Source organism: Herpailurus yagouaroundi, unplaced genomic scaffold, assembly GCF_014898765.1.
Source record: "Herpailurus yagouaroundi ecotype Mexico unplaced genomic scaffold, PumYag 192, whole genome shotgun sequence".
In the NCBI taxonomy this organism is placed as follows: domain Eukaryota; kingdom Metazoa; phylum Chordata; class Mammalia; order Carnivora; family Felidae; genus Herpailurus; species Herpailurus yagouaroundi.
The window spans coordinates 24,345,920-24,367,182 of NW_024412423.1; the positions used below are offsets into that span (position 1 = coordinate 24,345,920).

Sequence of the window (21,263 nt, forward strand, 5' to 3'; positions counted from 1 at the left end):
TTCTTTCTTTCTTTCTTTCTTTCTTTCTTTCTTTCTTTCTTTCTTTCTTTCTTTCTCTCTTTCTTCCCTTCTTTCTTTTTCTTTCTTTCCTTCCTTCCTTTTTCTTTTTCTTTCTTTCAATGAAAATGATTCCATATGCCCTTAAATATCTGCCCCCTCCAGATGCTTGAAGTCCTGCCATTAATTTTTACCTGTGAATTATCAAAGCTCTTATCAAGCTCCTCTTTTAAAATGTAAATATCCCTGAGAGAGATCACTCATCCAGGGCATTTACCACCATCTCCTCCCTCTCAGGAAAAACAAGGAGGGGAGGATTCCAAAGGATGGAGAAAGGGTACAGGCCCTGGAACAGGGGGAGAGCACAAGAAAAGGAAGATGAGGACATTGGACAGACTTGGCCAATTGACCATTGCCATCAAGTGCTGAGGGCCAGCCCCAGCTGATATATACTCCTTTGAAGTCATCCGTGTCCACCTAAATCACACATGACCCCACCCAAAGCAGGGGCAAAACTATCTTTGGGTTTGGAGGTAGGATGACCCTTTATTTATCCTCCAAACCAGAACACTTTTGAGAGTAAAATGGGATGCTGTGAATAATTAAGCCTAGATAACCAGTATATATGGGGGTCTGTCCTATCACAGGAAAACTCAGAAATAGGATCCACTCAGACCATTTCAGGCAGGAACTACCTTACCACTTTGGTTTGTTGTTTTGTTTTTGTTTTTCATGTATATAGAGATTTTTTTTTTCTCCAGTGTCACTCAGGGCTTCTCCAAAGAGCTAGTTTTCCCAGCTGAAGAGACACAAACTCTCCTTAACCTGAATCCACGCATCAAAGACCAGTGGCCCAAGGATTAGGCAGTTGTTATCTGCTTCCTGGAGCAGAGCCCAGGGAGGAGCTGGGGAACCCATCTGTTCCCAGTTCTAGCACAAAGAGGGCATGGTACAGATTCAAGAATGCCCAGCTCTTTTGCAGACAGTGCCAGTAGTCAAGGCCAGTATGTAGGCATGGTCAGGGCAATGCCCCTCTCACCAGTTGCTTCTGGACATTTCTGGCCTCCAGAAGACAGCAGCTTTAGTCATCTCAGGGTTCCCATGGGGCAAATCCAGAAGACAGGTTTCTGTGATTTGATTTTAGCATAGAAGGATCAGTAGTAAAGAAATCCAGTAGATTGTCACACATCCCCCAACTCAGTGAAACACCATGGTCTACACACATACACACACATGCACATATACACACACTTCAGGTTCTCAGGTATTCCCATAGAAACACACATAAAAAGCCCAAAGGTGCTGGAGCTGTCAGGAACCCACTGCTCAGGGAGGAGGCAGGTCACCAGCCTTCACGCTGGACGCACTTTGCCACATCGCCACATGGGAGGAGGGCACTTCAGGCTCCACCGCAGACTCTTGCAGCAAGTGGCCCCCCAGCATCATGGTGCTGCCGTTGTCAGTCACAGGCAGCACCCCTCCCCTCCCACACCTCCTGGCAGTGGGAGTTGGGGTCACAAGGGTTTGTGAATCACAGCAACACCTAAGATGAAGAGGAGAGAGAGTTAGCAACTTAGCTTCTCCAAAGTTATTCAGAGTCCCAAGGAGTTCATGAGTCCAAGCCATCCCAAGGGCCCCAGGCAAGGGAAAGGGGCATGTTTGTATCCAAACACGGAAGGGCCTGTGGACTCAGGCTGCCGGCCAGTGGCTGGCACTTTCCCACTCTCATGGCCAACTCCCAGCAAGATACTTGAACCCACAAGCACAGTCCTTCAACACCACAGGTTAGTGGTCTCCCACCCCCAGCCCCTGCATCATCACATGTACACAGTTTCTATGGTAACAACTCCTTTCCCGATCCCAGGACTCAGCTGACCAACACTCAGCACCTTCACCAGACCCCCAGAGGCGGCTCCACAGATCTACATCCGTATCACTTTAAGAGAAGTGACAGTGATTCGTGCCTACATTTAGGAGACACTGAATATGAAGTGAAACTGGACTGACTTCATGGAAGTAAGATAAACCGAATTCCACTTGTAGCTCTGCCACCACTCAAGCTGCACTCGGGCCTCAGGCAAGTCCATTTACCTCTTTAGGCTCAGCTCCCATACTATTTAAGGTCACCCAACTGAAAGACCCCTCTAAGGCTAAATTCTACTCGGAAAAACACTCCAGGGGCGCCTCAAAGTGGGGCTCAGTTGGTTAAGCTTCCAACTCTTGATTTCGGCTCAGGTCATGATCTCACAGTTCTTGGGATCAAGTGTCACATCAGGTTCTGTTGCTGACAGCTTGGAGCCTGCGTGGGATTCTCTCTCTCTGCCCCTCCCCCACTCTCACACGTGATCTCTCTCAAAATAAATAAATAAACTTCTTAAAAAAAAAAAAAACAAAACCAGACATGTCTGTGTGTGTTAACGGTTTTAGCCAAGTTGAACCATCCTCCACAGCTAACTTTGTGAATCCACAGATGACCCTAGAATCTCTGTAACGTGGCAGATACCGTCGCTTGATTCATCCAACTTCCCTTCTCCATGCTGTCCTCTATTGCAGAGAATAGCACCGTACACACTCAGCTTCCCAGACTCCCTTGCAGTAGGAAGTGCCATGTGACCCAGTCCCAGCCAAGACCATTGTCAATGCACATCTGCCAGTGCTGCAGCTGTGCCTGTGTCCCTTGTCCCACCTCAGAGAATGCTTACATAGGGCCCAAGGCAGCAGCGGCAACTACTGGTATAGCTGGCAAAAGAGAAAAGGGAGGAGAAACCTGGTTCTCCAACGACAGTCTGAGCCCCTTGGCCAGCCCGAGACTTCTTTCTGCCTAAGACAAATAACAAGCCTTACTTATTTAAGCAAGAACCTGTCAGTTTTTCGGATATCTGCAACTGAACAAAATCCTAATTTACAGGTAAGGTCTACTGGTACAGTGTAACTAGAGCCTCACTTTAACATATTCCCATGGCTATAAAATCTGGTTGCAGATGAGATTGAGAGAACAATGCTAAAAGAAATGCCAGGATACCCATGTGGTGAGGTTGTGCTAAGATATCCATTGCAAATGAATTCTGGATAAAGGTGCAAGCAGAAAAGCTCTGAGGTGGGCAACAGCAGAGTCTCCAGACCCAGATGGACTGCCTGACCCTGAGAACATCTCACATGCACCTCGGGAATCTCTTTCATAAGGCAGTGTTTTTTTTTTTTTAAAGTAGGTTCCTATGTTGCTTTTTTATATAAACTTCTTTTGATTATAAAAGTAAAATATTCTCATTATGGGAAATTTGGAAAATGCAGAAGAACACAAGGTAAAGACATTTTCTAATCCCTTCATACAAAGAGAATCACCATTTAAAAAATTTTCTTTATGTTTTTTAAATGTTTTTTGGACTATTTCCTGGCTTCTAAAAATAATCCTGATCATTTACCAAGGGGATGCTACGTGCCAGGGAAGGCACAGTACTAAGTGTTCCACGTATTACCGCACACAAGTTATAAGAGATGTGGTATGATTTTATTCTCATTTTACAAATGAGAATACAAGAGGTTCACTCAGACGGATTACCCACCCCAGAGTCTCCAGGGCAAGTAGCAGAACTGAAACTCAAATTCAGATCTGATTCCAATATCCATTTTTTTAGGTGGTAGCTCTTCAAACGTCCGTGACCCCAGGACTACCTGAGTGAGCTCAAGTGGTACATACCTTGTGCATTCTCCCTTTTTAACCTAACAGTCTGTCACAATCATGTTCTTATGACATTAAGAACACTTCCACTGTAAAAAATATTCCACAGTTTAACTACTTCCCTGATGGCAGACACTAAGTAGCTCTCTGCCCTCTGCTATCATAAATAATACTCCAAACAATAACTATCCATAAATCTCTACATTTCAGACCATTTCTTTAGATTCTTAAAAAAAATGGATTCACTCAGTCAATGGACTAACACAAATTGCACGTTTGCTTGTATCCTTCTCACCTGCTTCTAGAGTGGACAGACAATAAAGGAGTGGACATGAAATATTCAGCACATATATGAAATTCTAACCACTTATACCTAAACCTTCCCCTCTCATTAAGGCCCAATAAGAGCCAAGGGAGGGTCCCTCACTGGCCTCGCTGCCTCATACTCGAAAATGCCCTGGTCTTGCCACTACAGCTTTGAAAAGAAAATGAAAGTACTGGTTTTAATAATTAATCTTGAGAAAAGAATCACTCATTCTAAGACCAAAATACCTCTAGCATCTTTTATATTTAGTTGAGAAAAATCCTACACGAGGAAAAAAAATAAATTAAGTTTGCTGCAATTGAGGACCTGTCTTGACAAAATGTGATAGGAGCCCCTTTAAGCCTGCATGGTACAATCTTCCTCTGCACAGAAATCCAAAGAAGACAGAGTGATTGACCTTCTAATATAAAAAGGGAATAAGAATGCTATTGGAGTCGTGGGGTAGACTAAAGGAGATTGTGGTTGTAGAATACGTAGGGTAATGTCTGGCATGTTCATCTGTGCTCAGTAAATAACTGTTAGCCCTAATTATTCCACTTCCTGGAAGACAAGATACAAGGAGCAGGGCTACATGCCCCTGCCATCAGCAGCACCCACTGTGGTCCGACCTCCCAGGCCTCACCAAACCCATCACACACTCCCCAGGAATGAGCCTCTACATTGGCTTCATTCCTATTCCTGCCTCCAGCCTCATGCCCAGAATAGTTTCTCCCCCTCAGCTGGGGTAGTACAAAGGACACGGGCTCAGGAGTCACACTGGAGTCTGAATTCTGACTTCGCCATTTTTTTTAAAACTATGTGGTCTTGGGCAGGTTCCTTAAGACTCTCCAAACCTCAATTTCATCATCTATAAAATGGAAAGATACAGTCCCATTCATCCAGAAGGTTCTTGAAAAGATGACAGCAAATGTACACGCTGTACCAAACACATTGCCCTGTGGCACATGGAGGGAGCACCTGGCAAAGGGCAGTGAGCTGTATGATGGGAGCCCCCCCAAAGTTTAATCATGCCCCATTTCCTCCAGGAAGTTGTCACCTGTCGTGTCCTAAAATATGTACAGCAGAGCACATTCCATTTAGAAGTTATGTGGACATCACCTTGTATGTCCTATTTCATGGAGACAGACCTTATCTTTCCAATTACACTTGTGTAAGGCAAGAACTGTATCTTACTCTATCTAGGAGCCCAGAAATGGCAATGAAATTCTAAAACCTCTTATGACAAATCAGAGTAGTTGGAAGCGGCTCCCTGGAACACAGGTGTCAAAGAGAATTCTGGGGCTACCTTCAGGTTCGCTGGGGGAAAACAGTGCTAATTATGGGTATGTGTCATGGGCACAGAATGGAAGAGTGGTGGGTGACATGTGACAATTATCTGCCCTCTCTGGAGAAGGCGCTTAGTCCCAAGTTCAGCAAACTCACGTCCACCCCCACCTCACATCCTCTGCTCAGGGGTGGGGTGAGGTGAGGGTGGAGTCGGAGTGAAGTGCACTGACCTGCGTAGCTCCGCCCCGTGCTCATGTTGGTTGGCAGCAGCGTCCATTTGTCGGTGACAGGGTTGTAGTACTCCACCGAAGCCAAATTGCAGGATCCATCATCCCCTCCAACCACATACAGGAGCCCATTCACTGCACACACCCCTGTGAACCAGAGGCCAGAGGAGACATTACGGCAGGAGTCACCAGTGATGGGAATGGATGGGAGACAGATCTGGATGGCCCTGGAGGTGCTCTTCCTCCCCTTCAAGGTAGCTCCAGGAGCTAGTTCTTCGGTCTCATTGTGCTCAACCGAAGGACATGCTGACAACAGCCACTGGGCTCCGAGGATCCCCCTTTCTAAAAAGGGGGAATCACTGCTACATGTCCCATGGACAGTTCCTGGCCCCTGACCCTATCAGTACTTAGAGCTTACCAGGATGGGCCCCTCTCTACTGGAGCATTGCCTACTGGTGCATGCAGACCTCTCATGCTAAGGGACTAAGCATGAGACTAAGGGAACCTCATCCACAGTACTACTGCTCTGCTTCTAAGTTTTCCCTGATAAATGCTGTTAGATCCCTCTTGTGTGGCTATGGTTACGTCTGTGATGCCTTTGCACCACTTAAGTCTAAATCCACACAAAGCTCCCAGGGACCAGGCATCCCTCCTCCTCTGATCTCACCGAGGGCTGGTTTGAGGGCAAGGTCTCATGCAGCAGGGACTCAAGGGTAGGAAACTGTTATTTTGCTCATCAAGAGCTCAGTCAGTTACGTGTCCAACTTTGGCTCAGGTCATAATCTCGCGGTTTGGGAGTTCGAGCCCATTGTCAGGCTCTACGCTGAAAGCTTGGAGCCTGGAGCCTGCTTCGGATTCTTTTGTCTCCCTCTCTCTCTGCCCCTCCCCTGTTCATGCTCTGTATCTCTCTCTCTCAAAAATAAATATTAAAAAAAATTTTTTTTAATTAAGAGGCCATAGTCCAACATACATGTCTTTTTTCAAAATGAGACTAAGGGGTTGGTGATGTTCAAAAAGTTGTAATTATAAGTAATGATGAAGATATATATCAAACACTGGTGAGAAGATAAAATGTACCACTTTCCTGGATGGTAGTGAAAGCACGTATGCTCACTCAGGCTCAAAAATTTTACTTCTAGACTTTTATTCCAAAGAAATAATTTTAGATGTGTGCACTGATTAGCCAAAGGACCATTTGTAATAACAAAAGCGTTACTGATAGAAAAGATGGAAATAAATGTCCAACAGTAGATTAGTTATTCAAATTATGATATAGCCATTTAAAATATCATGTAAATATATTTCATGTTATAATAAGTTATTCATGGAAGATTTTAAAGTGGATTGGAAAAGGAGGTTATAAAATAGCATCACAGTGTGATTCCACTTTTGCTATTAAAAAACAGAAATATCTGCATGTAAATGTGTACCTATACACACATCTATTTTTGGACTCAAGACACACTAGCTGTGTTAGGTAATCCCTCGAGTGTCTATAATCTCTCGCTCATGTGGTTTAAGGCCAAGTGCCAAGTTACATCATGGTGGGCTTAGGCAATGGGCAAATTAATAACTCTCCTCTGTTTACACTTTCAACATGTGAGCTACAAATGAATTTAGCAAACTGGTAACTTGATATAAAGGAAATAAATCTGCCAGAAAGTCACCTAGTTGTCTTTCCAGCCTGGGAAGCTAGGCTAAGTCAACACTTTCATAGAGTAAAGAGGATAAAGTAAGATATAATAACAAAGGACCCGAGCCAGAAGACAAAGTTGTCAAAGGAAATAGTTTAATAGGGATGTCAGGCTCCCAGAATAAAAATCTAAACCCTGTAAGATAAATCATTCTCACAGTAAAGAAAAGGGGAAGGGACAGAGAGACAGAAGTACAAAGCAAGGAAAATGGGAAGTGTTCCCACCAGAGAATGAATAAGGGGACTGGTTACCCCTAAAAGGAAGGAGATGGGTTTCAGGTGGGAAGTGAGGGGTTCTCAGAACCAGGTAGTGGCAAAGAAAAGATAGAAGCAAGCATCATTGCCTGACCATGTCCACACAGCCTTGTGCTTAGCTACCCAACAGAGCCATTGGACAGGGGGCTTTGACGGTAATCGGAGGACTTTTCTGGGTCTGTGTCTATGTGTGCACAAAGTCATCACCCTTTGTTGGAAGAGGAAGAACCCCCTGCATCTACATAGGGGACACTGTGGCTAGCTTTTGTGGTCCCTGGCTCTCCCCTCTCCCAGCCCAGAGCCTAGCTGGCAAAGGGATACTCCTGTGTGAGGTACAAGCTTGGGCCCAGGTTCTGGGAGTCTCTCCCGTCTGCTTTTCTTTTGGAGTTAGTGTTCACTCCCAAACCCCGCAAGGACAGAAGGAAAGAGTGGTCATATTACCTGCGTTGCGCCTGCACATGTTCATGTCCGCCACCTGCTTCCAGGTGTTTGTTCCAGGATCGTAAACTTCAACACTTTTCCTCACCAGGGGCCCGTCATGCCCGCCTGTGGCATACAGCTGTCCACTGAGGACCCCGACCCCTGAAAGGCAGAGTACAGTGTCCCAGCCTCAAGCTGGCTACCGCGACCAGAAACCAGGCGGCCTGGCGTCCAGTCCTGGGCAACCGTCACCAGCAGGGTGACATGAGGAGTCCTGCTCTGTTCCCCTCGACCTCAGTGTCCTCATTCGTAAAACAAATATGACACCCTGCCTGCCTCCTACAACTGTCAATCTGAGAATTCCCTAAATACAAAGCAAAAATGACCCTGTATCTATTTAGAGAAACATAAATATATATATATGTAACATGTATGTGACCATGTATGTATAAAATGGGGAGAGAGCGTTCCTATGCAAAGAAATAAAGTAAAAAAAAAAAAAAAAAAAGACTGAAAGAAATCCTCCAAAACATTAGAAGAAGTTATCTCCAGACGGTAAAATTACATTTGTCCTCCCGTTGGCCTGTCTGTGTTGCCAAGTCTTCCTACTCGTATTCCTCAGCCTTCAATTATACTAGTTGAGTAAGAGGAGTTAAACCTGGCAACTAGCCGCGTAGCAGGTGCACTGCCATCATTACTGCGCAGACCTCCCTGCATGCCCCACAGCAGAACTCGTCCTTTCTGCCACACACTCTCCTCTTAGCTTATACAGGAACATTACATCACTCCCGATGTTGATAGGCCCGAGCTTGCTTCTAGCATGGCATCGTGTACAGGATTCAGTGTCATCTTTTAAAATCCTTCAGTGCAGGTCACAGAAGGAAGGGGAGTGGAAACAGCAACAGACCTGGTGTCTGGGACACGTAGGTCTGGACGTGTGTCTCTAACTTGCTGCCGGGTGAAACTTCCCCTTTTCCAGGCCTCAGTTCTCCCATTTGCAAAGCAACATGGCACACGGGCTACCTCGCCCCACGACAGGCTGCATCACAATCAGGTGGAGAGATTTTGAAAATATAGATTCCCAGGGCCTCCCTCCCAGAGACACTGGCTGGGACTCAGAAAAGGTACCTCAGGTGATTGGGATGTGCAGCAACGTGTCAGACCCAAAGACTCAATTTCTAGGATATAAACTTCACATGGACAAGGACCCTATACTATTCAGACTATTTCCCTGTGCCTGATGGTACTAGGTCCTTGTTTGAATGCCAAAATATGTAAAATCCCATCTAGCAATTATGCTGGTTGTGCTGGTGGTTCCTCACAGTTGCCCTAAACTAACAGCAGATGGTGGTGTTGTATCAACAATGGCTATCCAACGGACTTGGGTATAATGAAATTCAGTGTGTTCCAAAGCAGCCTCATCTGCCCCTCTCCCAGAACTAGCAGAGCCTGGGTTCCAGTCATGGCCTCTTTACCCTCCTCCAAGCATCTGCGAGCACTGCTCACACGCTATTGAAAAAGAAAGCAGCATTCCAGGTCCTCAGGGTCTCCCCTGCCCTTCTGCAGCCTCTTCCACAAATGTTCACACTGATGTCTCCTGGACCTAAAAGCCACCATGGCTCCCAGCACTTCAAAGGGCCAGAAGTAGCCAGAGGCCAGAGTCTGGTTCTTCAGCCACCAAAGAACACCCACCATGCAGGTTCTCAACTCCAGAGGTGAGGCTTCCCCTAATCTTAGGGATGTGAAGCGTATAACAAAAGCTGACCTGGGAGCCTGAGGCCAGGGCTCTGACAGTAACTTGAGTCAAGAGTCCACCTCTAGGAGAGGGAGTATTCCCTAAACTGAGGTCACCCAGTGCCACGGCCAGTAGAATTGCCACCATCCACGGCCAGAGCAGCCCCAGTGAACTCCACACAGTAACAAGGCCTGGGCAGCCTGGCACAGACGGAGCAGTTCGCCTCCAGAGGCAGATCTATGGCAGATGGGGCCGGTCTGTGCTAGGGGCTCCACACGGGGCTGCCCCTCCACACTTGCTGCTTGAGATGCTCCTAGAAGCAGCCCCATGTCTCGCTGCCATTCCACTCCTCCTCAGCTGTCCCTACATCCTTGAGCTTTGAACTTGCTCTCACGCCTAAAGTCACAGAAGATTCCTAGGAAGTACAAACAAGACTCTACCAAGACTCTCTAAACCAAAATTACTAAAAGAGCTCTAGGAAGGGAGAGGAACCATGATATGTGTGCATTGAACTGGCCCCTGGGAACATCTACTGCAGCCCACTCATTTCACATCTGAGGAATCAGAAGCCAGAAAGGGGGAAGGGACTTGCTCAAAGTCACATGGCAAGTTCTAGCAGACTCAACACTAAAGCATAGGCCTCCTGACTTCCAGGCATTTGCTCCATGTTCAAGGAGGGCCGACTGGTCAGAATCAGCAAATACAATCTCACTAAAAGTAGTATTCCACATACAAATGCTTCTTAAATGGGACCATACACCTTTTTGTTTTCTAACTAGTGAGCACACAAAAGTTTTTGAATAATATTAAAATAGCATTAAGGAATGCTGAGCAAGTAGTCATGTGTTTGGAACTGTAAAGTGAGAACACAATTCAGTCTTAAAAATACAATAAAGAAAAAAAATGCACACACAAAAAAGACCTTGAGGACATTATGCTAAGTAAAAGAAGACAGAGAAACACAAATAACATATGATGTCCACTTATATGTAGAGTCTTAAAAAAAAAAATCAAAGCCCACAATACAGAGAACAGATTGATAGTTGACAGGGGGAGGGCCAAACGGGTGAAAGGAGTAGAAATCCTGACTCTACCAGTTATATGACCTTGAGCAAATTACTCACCCCCGGTCAACTTACTTTCTGTTAAGTGGAATTTATGTTGTGTCTACCTTTTAGGGGCAGTGGTGAGGACTAAATAAATTGAAGGTGCTTATTAGGACAGCACCTGACACGCAGCAAGCCTTCACTTTTCAGGGATGCAGTTATTTCCACAGAGATGGAAGGGATGATGGTGAAGAGAATATTCCCTGCGAGAGGTTAACATGTAAGTGCTTGTGTCGAGCTGGAAAGGTGCCAGTGGGAATACAGACATTAAAAGCAAAGAATGGGAAGGTGAAGTAAGGAAGAATGTTCAACTGTTGGTCTCCGGACCCACCTGGGAGTGGATCAGACATAGCCTGCGCCCTGAGGCTCCTCGTACCTGCGCCACTGCGGCGGGTGCTCATGTCTGCCACATAGGTCCATTCATTGGTTGCTGGGTTGTACTGCTCCACGGTACTCAGGCACTGGCGGGAAGCCCCATCATAACCCCCGACAGCATACAGCTTCCCTGGAACAGACAAAGTGGTTGAGGGTGGTGGCAGGGACAGTGGCACAGAACTGGAGCTTGGCTGAAACTCCATTGTTAACCCACTGGGGCACCTTCATCGCCATGAGAGTTCAGGGCCCCTTTCCTCCAGAGGAACCACAAACCAGACTATGCATTCTTCACAATTCTGCCTTCTACTTCCTCTTAAGCCATGAGGCTCCTTAATGCAGTTCAGAGCATCTTTCTAAACAAGCACCCTAAATACCCAATGCAAAGCTATGGCCTGGCACCACTGTGGCTCAGCATATTCTTGCTAGCGAACTATATTAGATCTTCTCCAGAATAAGGCACCCAAGAAATAAAAAGCTAGTGGGGCCCAGCTACAGGCAGGCAGATTGACTTTTGGCTAATGGCTTACAACAGCAGACAAAACAAATATGAGAAGATATTCTTCAGTGAGAACCCAAACCGTGACTTTACCATACTTCATGTGCTCCATCCACAATTCCAGCAAAGGGAACATGTGGTCGCAGCATGGTGTGTGCACTCTGGGCTGGGGTGGCTGGAATTCATCGAAAGGCTCCCTTGTGATCTTTAAGCCATGCGCAAGATCACTGAAACACCATTACGCATAAATAAAAATACCATAAGTTGTTATCTAAAGGCATCATTTCTGCCTGGGGATGGACATATGCGGTTGGACGAGGGGCAGGAAATCAGCATTTCAGCTCCCCTAGAGCAGAGATTCAAACATGAAGGGTCTCTTCTTTCTCTTCCTCCCTCCCTTCTCTCTCTCTCTCTCTCTCTCTCTCTCTCTCTCTCTCTCCCCCCACCCCGTGTGTGTGTGTGTGTGTGTGTGTGTGTGTGTGTGTTTGTGTGTGGTAGGGGCAGTCCTACCTCACCTAGGCCTAGGCCTCAGACCTATGGGGAGTAATGGAGTTATAATAAGGATCTCAAACACTAACTGTAGACTAAATAAACACTGCCAAATGCAAATCCACTGAATAGAGTTACTAACCAAATGAGGTGCTTTTTTTTTTTTTGTCATTATGTGCTTTCCTGAGGGAGAAATACCAAAAATAAAACTACTATTTGGAAGTGTGCCATTTTTTTAAATTAGAAAGAAGCTCAAACTGCTGTCATATCAAATATAAAATTACTGCGGCGCCTGGTTGACTCAGTCGGTTAAGCGTGTGACTTCAGCTCAGGTCATGATCTCACAGTTTGTGAGTTTGAGCCCCACATCGGGCTCTGCGCTAACAGCTCGGAGCCTGAAGCCTGCTTCGGATTCTGTGTCCCCCTCTCTCTCTGTTCCTCCACTGCTCACACTCTGTCTCTCTCTCAAAAATAAATAAACATCTACAAAAATGTTTTTAATTATTTATTCTTCTATCATTGAGGCTGGTTTTGTTTTCTGCCCCAGAGTCCTTTCCAGGGACCCTTCTAAGAAAAAAGGGACACGTCCTCCCCAGTTCTGCCCTTACGTAAGCCAGAGCACAGATTCCTGACCCAACAACTCTTCCAGGGTCCAGGCTGCTCCCATGACATAGGCTGGCCAAGATGCAACAACCTGCCCACCAGCTGCCCTCTGCTCGCCAAAACCTAAGTCATTCAGGTGTGGAGGAGATGCGGAGCTCCCGAGAGCAACCCCAGTGTCATTCAGACCAGACAGCCATGACAGAGGACAGAGAGAGGGCAGGGAAGACTGTGACCACGTGGAGAGCCCTATCTCCAAGGCCACGGTGAAGCAGAGGCCCCTTAAAATCCTCCTGAAACATTCTCACTACACTACAGAGGAGGACACACTACAGCCCCAAGGTGACCCACAGCCAAAGAGCTTCAAATTCAGAATGGACAAGATCAACAAATTCCCAGGCTGTCCCCTGTCTCAACAGGCACGCTACAAGACAGCACTTCCTCCACACACAGAACATGCTCACACAAGCCCTTGTCAAGGGGAGTATTTCAAATCACGACCACGAAGGCAACTTCTCTAACCTGCCATCAACCATCCTAACCTTGCATCAGCTGAAAAAATACCGACTCAAGGTTTCTCCTTGAGTCTATTAACAGGGACTTGCTATTTTTAACCCCTACACTATTGTTTAGTATTCCTGGCTGAGGAACAAGGGAGGAAATGGGAAGGTGGCTAGACAAAGCACTTATATTTGGCAGACAAATCAATTTCTGTTTCCACCAGGAGGATGAGATTGCAAGAAACAATTTATCTTGAGAGGAGGACAAAATCCTTGCACTCACCAAAATGACTCATTTAGTATGTTAGAATAATATACTTCTAAATGAAAATTTATGCAATACTGGTACAAACCAAGAAATGCAGTGAGAGAGAATATTTCTACTAATGTCTGTCTAATCACTGCACATTACACTCTCCCTAAAGCAAGTAAGTGTGTTCTTGTGGATGCATAGGAGATGGGGGGGGGGGGGGGGGGGGGAGGGGGCAGGGAGAGACAGAGACAGAGACAGAGAGAGAGGGAGAGAGAGAGAGAGAATGCCTGCCTACATGTCTAAATGCATATATTCCAGCTACATTCCCACTTCAGGAGAGATTAATGAATCAGTGTCATCCTATAAAGTATACCATTTTTTTTCCAAATAATACTCTATGCTTTAATACAGTGAATTCACACATATTTATAAAATCCCTATCAGCATTTGCTAATGGTCTGAAAGAGTATAGCACAATGGAAAGAGCACGGAGTTAGGAGTCAGAAGACCCAGGCTCAAGGACCAGCTGTGCTATTTACTAACGTTGGGCATATCACTTGCCCCTCTGGCACTTCATTTCCCCATGTGGAGAATGGAGAAAATCTAAGCCCTGTCTATGTCCTCCAAAAGGATTTTGGGAACAAAATTTATATATAAAAGAGCCATTTATAAACTACAGAGCCCTAACTGGGCCCCGGATCTCACTACTCTCACCTGCTTCACCCCACACACCTTTCCTGACTTGAGCAGGACTCTGCCACCAACCTGTCCTGCAGTGACAGTAATCAGACCTGGGAAAACATGCCCACCTCACTCGAGGCTCTGTTAATGTGTTAATGTTCAACATATAAATAGGAGGACCAAACTAATTAAATAAAATGAACCCTCACCCCACCACATTATACTCCTACATTCTATGTTGACTCTAGATTCCTCAACCTATAACACAACTGTTGATAAGTAGCCAAAGCAACAGCCTGGTGTCTCCCCTTAGGCTCCACTTACTCCCCCCAATACACCTGGCCACCTGCTAGCATGAGCCAATAGCTGCACCCATCTGCGCCTTAACTTTCTTCATCTGTTCCATCAGAATCCCTGAACCTGACTCAGAGCAGTGATGGGAGGAATAGAGCCAGGGTGCTGGGACAAGACCTGTGGGCTGGGGCAGGGACGGGCCGCCGCCCACTGGTATTCCTTACCCTCCACGACACCCACACCCACGCTGCTCCGCCGTGTGTTCATTGGGGCCACGAAGAACCACTCGTTGGTCTTGTAGCTATAGGCTTCCACCGATGCTAGGCCTGGGAGACCAGAGACTTGTAAGATTTTAACTCATGAGGAGAGGTGAGGACTCATCTGGTGTGAGGCTGGGGGAAGGGTCTGAAACCTGGGGATATGGCTGAGTACCACCTCTACCTTGCCATGCAGCCTGGGGCACCTCACTGATGCATGTCCTCAGTGTGTCTACCTGAGAGGACCACAAAGGCCTGACTCACGGTGGGTCACAAGGAGACATGGGGATACAACAGAACTGCCCTGCAAATGTAAATCATTACATCTAGTGAATGGAGTAAAAAACCTGAGATTGCCTCACTTGAACATGTTCTTTTCTCTTTTCTTCCTCTATCTAAGAAGCTAGAAAGCTGAGAACTTAGCGTCCCACAACCATTAGGGGTGACTCAGTCAAGAAGGCCTAAGAAGAAGTCTGATGGGCATTTCTAAAATAGCCTTTGTTTTTCTACACCAACCTGCTTGATGCTACCTGGAACACAAATGTGCTGGCTGGAGCTGTCACAGCCATCTTATGATCAGGAGGGTACAGCCAAGAGATGTTTAAAGAACCTTGGCCCCAATATTCTTGAGCAAGTAGATGAAGTTAGCAACTGCCAACTCCGGGACGTCTTCCTTCATGGGTAAAACAAGATCTCTCATTTGTTTAAGCCACAGTTTAGTGAGGTTTTTCTACTCACAACCAAAAGCAATTTCTAGAAGAAACAATGCCCCACTCTCTTTTTTTGTCTTTATTCTCAGATCCTACCCACTAGAGGCAGCCTCTCAAGGGGCTATAGACCCTAAAATATTATGAGAGAGGCAAAGAGAAGAATTGGAAAGGTTACCAATTGGTAAGGACACAAATGAAAATTCAGAGAAGTAAAAAATACTGTTTTTCACATCCCTGGGGGCATTTCAGTGTTAACAGAGTTACTGTCTATAGAGACATCCACCTGGAGGTACAGGAAAGGTGAGATAATCTCTCCAAGTTCATGTCTACTAGTAGTTTCTGATTTGAGCTCTGAAGCAACACAGAAGCCAGGAGCAATGGAACGCACCTGTGGTGGCACAGTCTGACAAAGCTTCGTGGGGCAGTAGAAAGGACAATGGATAAAGACTGCACGGCCTGAGCCAGGTCTCTTTCACAGCTTCCGTGTCCATCCAGAAGAGGGCCCTGACAGTCCTGAGATGCCCTCCAGCTGAGCATGCTCTCTTTCTACGTCTCATCTTTTTATAAAAATGGGTTCCCAAACAACAGAAAGGAGAAAAAGCCCTCATTTGAGTGCAGGAGCCTTCCTAGAATCCTGGAAATGATACCACCCATGTGGGCAGTTACATATTCCATGTGTAGAAAGGCCTGGCTCTGGCAAACAAGGTAGGAGATGAAGAAGGAGGAGTGTGCTGTTGAGGTAGCTGTGGATGGACAGAAGGCTGACCCAAGAACTGGCTGAGCAAACCAGGGTTGCACTGAGGGCATGTCCCAGTCGAGGAGGAGTGGGGACCACATCCCGGACCTACCAGTGCTTCCATCAAAGCCCCCCACGGCGTAGAGCAGGTCATTGAGCACGGCTGCACCCAGAGTGCTCCGGCGCTCCTGCATGCTGGCGATGGACGTCCACTGGTCCTTCACACCATCATACACATCCACTGTCCGCACGCGCAGTGAGCCGTTAAATCCACCCACAGCATACACATGACCAGCCATGAACACCACACCTGAGGCACAGGAAACCAAGGCATCGAGATCATCTCAGGCGGCTGATCACTCGTGCTGATGAGTGATAGTGCGGGGGCCAGGCAGTCACATGAATAATTCTCCACAGAAAGTGATCTCCAACTTTACAGAATAGGAAGTCATTGAGGGACTCACTGGATTTCTATTCATATATGCTTTTCCAAGTGTGTTTGATTCAAGCAAATACTGGTACTAGCTTCAAGTCCCTAAGCACATAGCAACTACCTCAGAAGGGGTAGCCAGATATTGGGCAAGTGGGGAATGGAAAGGAAGAGAGTCTGTAATGCACACGTTTGTGGAAACAAGGAGCAATTCAGGATTGCCAGCAGTAAGCAGAGACAGACTGGGGAAAGGCAGGCTGCTTACCTGCTCTGCATCTCCTGGAGGGAAGCTCAGCTATCTGGTCCCACCGGTCCTCTTCAAAATCGTAGCATTCCACACTGCGGATCGCCTTGGGTGCCTGGCCACCAACCACAATCATGACCTCCAGAAAGACAAACAGACATTGGCTGGGTCTCCACAACATGTGGATTCATGAATGATCAATCCCTGGCACTTCCACATACCAACTGCCCAGGGTTCACGAATGATCTGCCATGCCCGTTGATGACAGAGTTACATACATGAAGATGCTACCCACAATCACCAACAGATAGACTTTTCTTGCACAGTCAGTCCTAACAAACAAAATTGTAAGGTCTACCCTTCCCAAAGACTTGTGCTCAGGGCTACGTTGGTGGCACATGTAGCCACTCAGGACATCTACAATCTCAATGCCCTCAAGGATCTGAGCCAGGGGACTCAATTCTTTTATCAAAACAAAATATTCCAAAATACATATATAAACTTGAATATATTTTTGGAATAGAGGGCAGAACTTGGATGCATGTTTAAGGTAAAATTACTTCAAAAATATTTCTGAATACACAGACTACAGGGGGGCACTTATTCATTGTAGTCTGGGACAAAATTGTGAAAGACTGCTTTGGGGTAGTTCCCAGAGAAATGTATTTAACTGATGATGTTCTGAAAAATCGTGCTAACAATACCATCTCCACAAGTAAGGTAGTAGCTACCACTGCTGGTCACTGTGTGAAATGCCTGGTCATTTACTCATCATGTTAACTCTGTGAGGTAGATGTTTTCCGTATTGACAAATAAGGAAATTAAAGCTCAGAGAACATAAACAAATTGCCCAAGGTCACACAACTGCAAGTGGAAGAACAGAGACCGAAAACCAAGTCTACCTGATGGAGAGGTGAAGGCAGTCCCACCCCTCTCCTGCTCCAGACACAAGGTCCACGCAAAGACAGCTCACTACGTCTGCAGGTCACGTTTCATTGGTGAGTCAGGAGATGAATTTTATGGATTGCAACCAACATACTTTTAATAGAGCAGCACAGAAAATATAGGAAGGGTATTATTTCATGAAACAGTTGGTATGCTTATACACATGTGTATGTGTCTCCTGGATCACAATTTAAACAGATTTGTTAGTATGGGGTATAGTCAGGAAAGAAAAAAAAAAAAAAAGCCACTGCTCCAGCTATAGTATTAGAACTGGAGCATTTAATTGTGGTATCCCTATTGTGACTTTGGTCACATGTAGCAAAGTTAACAATCGTACATATGTTTTAATAAACTGGTACAAGTTCATGGTTGTCTCCATAACAACATCACTCTCATGGCTATTCTAAGAGGTCTTCTTACATGGCGTGGAAGGGGTGGGAGTCACAGACAGCCAATCAATAGGAATCACAGGACATTCTCATTACCTGTAGCTTGTATTATGTACTCCAGTGGTTCTCAAACTTCAATCACCTGGAGGGTTGTTAAAACACAAAATGCTAGGCCCCCTCCTCAACCCTGCCAGAATTGCTGATTCAGCAGGTCTGGAGTAGGACAGAGACTGTGCATAACAAGTTCCTGGTTGATGCTGGTGCTTCTGTTCCAAAGCATCTACCATACGAGGAGGCAGAACCAGCGCTGACTGCTATTGCTCATCAATCATTTATGTCCCAAGATTCCACATCCAGGCCACCCACTGCCCATGTGGGTGGTCACAGCTGTCTGTGGTCAAATGTGGGTAACCAATGTTCAAAAACTCAGAACTCAGTTCTGACTTCTGGAACATTCCAAAGGAACCCAAGACACCCAGTGCAAGATTAGAGTTGCTGCTACTGCTTCTGGAAATAATATTCTACATTTGGCTCTCCATGACACAGCTCAAAGGGTCCACTGCTCTGTATCAAGAGCAGCCCTCTTCAGAGAAAACCTGAATTTGACATTACTTCCCATCTGTAATTCTTTGCTTAGATAGGCATCCATGACAAGTTTAAGGGGCAGTTAAGGAACACAGCCTTTTGGCAAGCTTCGGACAATGTCCACCTTATTCCTCCAGGGCCCAGGGACTCGCCGTGCATTCTTAAACATGCCTAGGACATGTACCGTCCTTCCAGTTTTGAGTTGGTAAAGCTAAAATGAAGGCACAATACTGCAACGATTTTCCATGAAATCTGGTTCTGGGGACTGGGTGAGAATAAAACCAGGTTTTAATTTTCTTTTTACAGTGACCTCAGGCACTCAACGCCTTCCATTCCCTCTCCTTGAAACATTCTCCCCCATTCCTGATCCCTCTGCTCTAACACATGCTTATTTTTTAGGTCTCAGTTTACATGTCACCTCCTTCAAAAGGACCTCTCTGATCTCAAATCTGAGTTAATGTCCCTTCTCTGAGATCACACATGCCTGTGTTCTCTCATTAAAACTGGCCCACACTGTGTTCTAACCTCCTAGTGACCTCGTCTCCCTGCCTGGATGGTGAGCCTTGGTGGGGAAAAAAATCTATCTGCCTCAGTCACCAAGATAACCTCAGGGCCTTCTGGTGCCAGGTAAAAGTAGGACTCAGATATTTATTTGGGATAAGAAATGAATGAATGGCAAGGAGCATACGTAAGAAACCAAATTTTAAAAAAATACACGGTTAAATCAAAGAAAATACACAATCAGAATGTCACTTACTGGGATTAATACATGTTGGCCACCAGATTACAATTTGAGAAGCAAAAAATAAATAAAGAGAGAAAAAGAGAACTTTTTCCATCTTTTCACTCAACCACCAGAAGAAAGACAGTTTATTCTTTGTACAAGTTATCAGGTTTTCTCTGTTAAAAAAAAAAAAAAAGGCGAAGCTTTCGAGGAACCTCACCATGCCCCAGAAACAATCTTACACCAGGAGTAGGGAGGTACATTCATATTGGAGAAAAAACGAGCACTTATATCTTGAGAACTGTCGTAGTTACACAGAAGCATTACTATACAAACGCAAAAATTCCAATGCTAAGGTAAAACCTGAGTAGAAAACAACAGGAATACAGGACAAGGTTTTCAAAACGAACTTCCCTTTGAGCTCATAAAGCCACCGTTGAGGGATAACTGTGAACATTAAACCTCATACAATAATTTGGGAAGAGTAATTATGAGCTTGTGTGGAGCAGGACCACTGGTTTCTGAAAATGCAGAGATGGCTCAAGGCAGGAGGAGATGCACTTTCGGCTTCTTTCACAGGCCTAAGAAAGCCACTTCCTATGGCAGGCTTTGCAAGAGGCCACCATACAAGGAACACTATACTCGTTGTGTGATCATGCTGAGTAAAAGAAATAAATTTCCTATCTTGAATACTAATGGATGGTTGTTTCCATAGATACCTGATCCTAGCAACCAATTAGACAAAAATGAGTATGCCCCAAGTCTACATGTATTACATCTCTAAAATTATAAACCTCTAGCTACTTAGGAAGATCATAAGATGTCAGGGCATGAAGACATTTAAACAATTCTCTCCTACAAGCCCTTATTTTACATTTCCAGAAAAACTCAGCCCCACAATGCTCAACGAGCATATTTCTTTCTTTCTCCAACACCTCTAAGTCCAAAAGATTTGTAATGTCTATAATAGAAATTACTGAAGCAAATCGGCTTATTTAACAATTGCTATTTTTAACATGTATCTTTTAAGGTAACCCTGAGGAAGATCTACCAGGGATCATATGGGAATCACAATAAAGAACTGGTTCCAGGCTAACAATTATGCTAGACCAAATAAAATGTAATCATGTTGAAGGACAGCAGTGTACTCGGGAGTCTTGCAGGGCACTGCAGGGTCCTAACCCCAAGTCTCATCTGCCACCGTGTTGAAGGCTACAGAAGTTCTGGTGGATGGAGAGTTCTGGTTGACAGAATACAGGTAAGCCAGACTCAACCATGGACGGCATGGCTGTTGGATAACTCCCAAGGAAAACACTGTCATTGTGGAAAGTCCAAATGGCCATTTATTTTAGGGAGCTTAGTGAGACCATGGAAAGACTACCTGATGATTCCTTAGGAAGGAAAGTTCACTCCCAGCCTAGAGAGATGGTTTTTAAATAAATATATAAGACTATCTCCTCCCACGGAGGATTCTGACTCTAGCAGCATGACTGGAGCAGTGAAGACATGTTAGTCACTCCTCACAGAGTATGACAACCACTCTGTGTGAGAACCAGGAGGTACCCAAGACTAGCCAGGGAGAGGTACAGCAGGTGAACAGAGCAGAGACTTCTGGCTCACTTGTGAGTCAGGATCCTAACCTCTAAGTCATCAGACTCTCCAGTAGGGTGATAGGAACAATGTGGGCTCTGTACACTGTTGTCATCAGGCAAGAGTGGAGTGTGTGTCCAAACTCTCTTCCATGACCGGTGAGCTGGGCAGAAGGCAGGCCCAGCCAGTCGGTCCCTCGGGCCAGGGCAGGAAGCGAGACTCTCTCTTACCCTGGTGCGTGGGGCCGCAGGGCTAACACCAA

The 21,263-nt window shown here is 45.7% G+C and overlaps 1 protein-coding gene across 6 annotated transcripts in view; it reads right to left on the minus strand.

Moving 5' to 3' along the window:
* Positions 1-99: 99 nt before the first annotated feature.
* Positions 100-21,263, minus strand: part of KLHL3 (kelch like family member 3) — a 145,262-nt gene continuing 124,098 nt past the window's right edge. For 5 of the 6 annotated variants that reach the window (XM_040444568.1, XM_040444567.1, XM_040444564.1 and 2 more), the window contains 7 exons: positions 16,790-16,907; positions 16,207-16,404; positions 14,616-14,717; positions 11,080-11,208; positions 7,884-8,024; positions 5,498-5,641; positions 100-1,540 (listed from right to left, as the gene is read on the minus strand). In XM_040444568.1, the coding sequence (XP_040300502.1) occupies positions 1,512-1,540; positions 5,498-5,641; positions 7,884-8,024; positions 11,080-11,208; positions 14,616-14,717; positions 16,207-16,404; positions 16,790-16,907 (861 nt within the window). In that variant the 3' untranslated portion in view covers positions 100-1,511. The remainder of the gene's footprint in view (positions 1,541-5,497; positions 5,642-7,883; positions 8,025-11,079; positions 11,209-14,615; positions 14,718-16,206; positions 16,405-16,789; positions 16,908-21,263) is intronic. The other variant, XM_040444566.1, reaches the window with a different exon arrangement.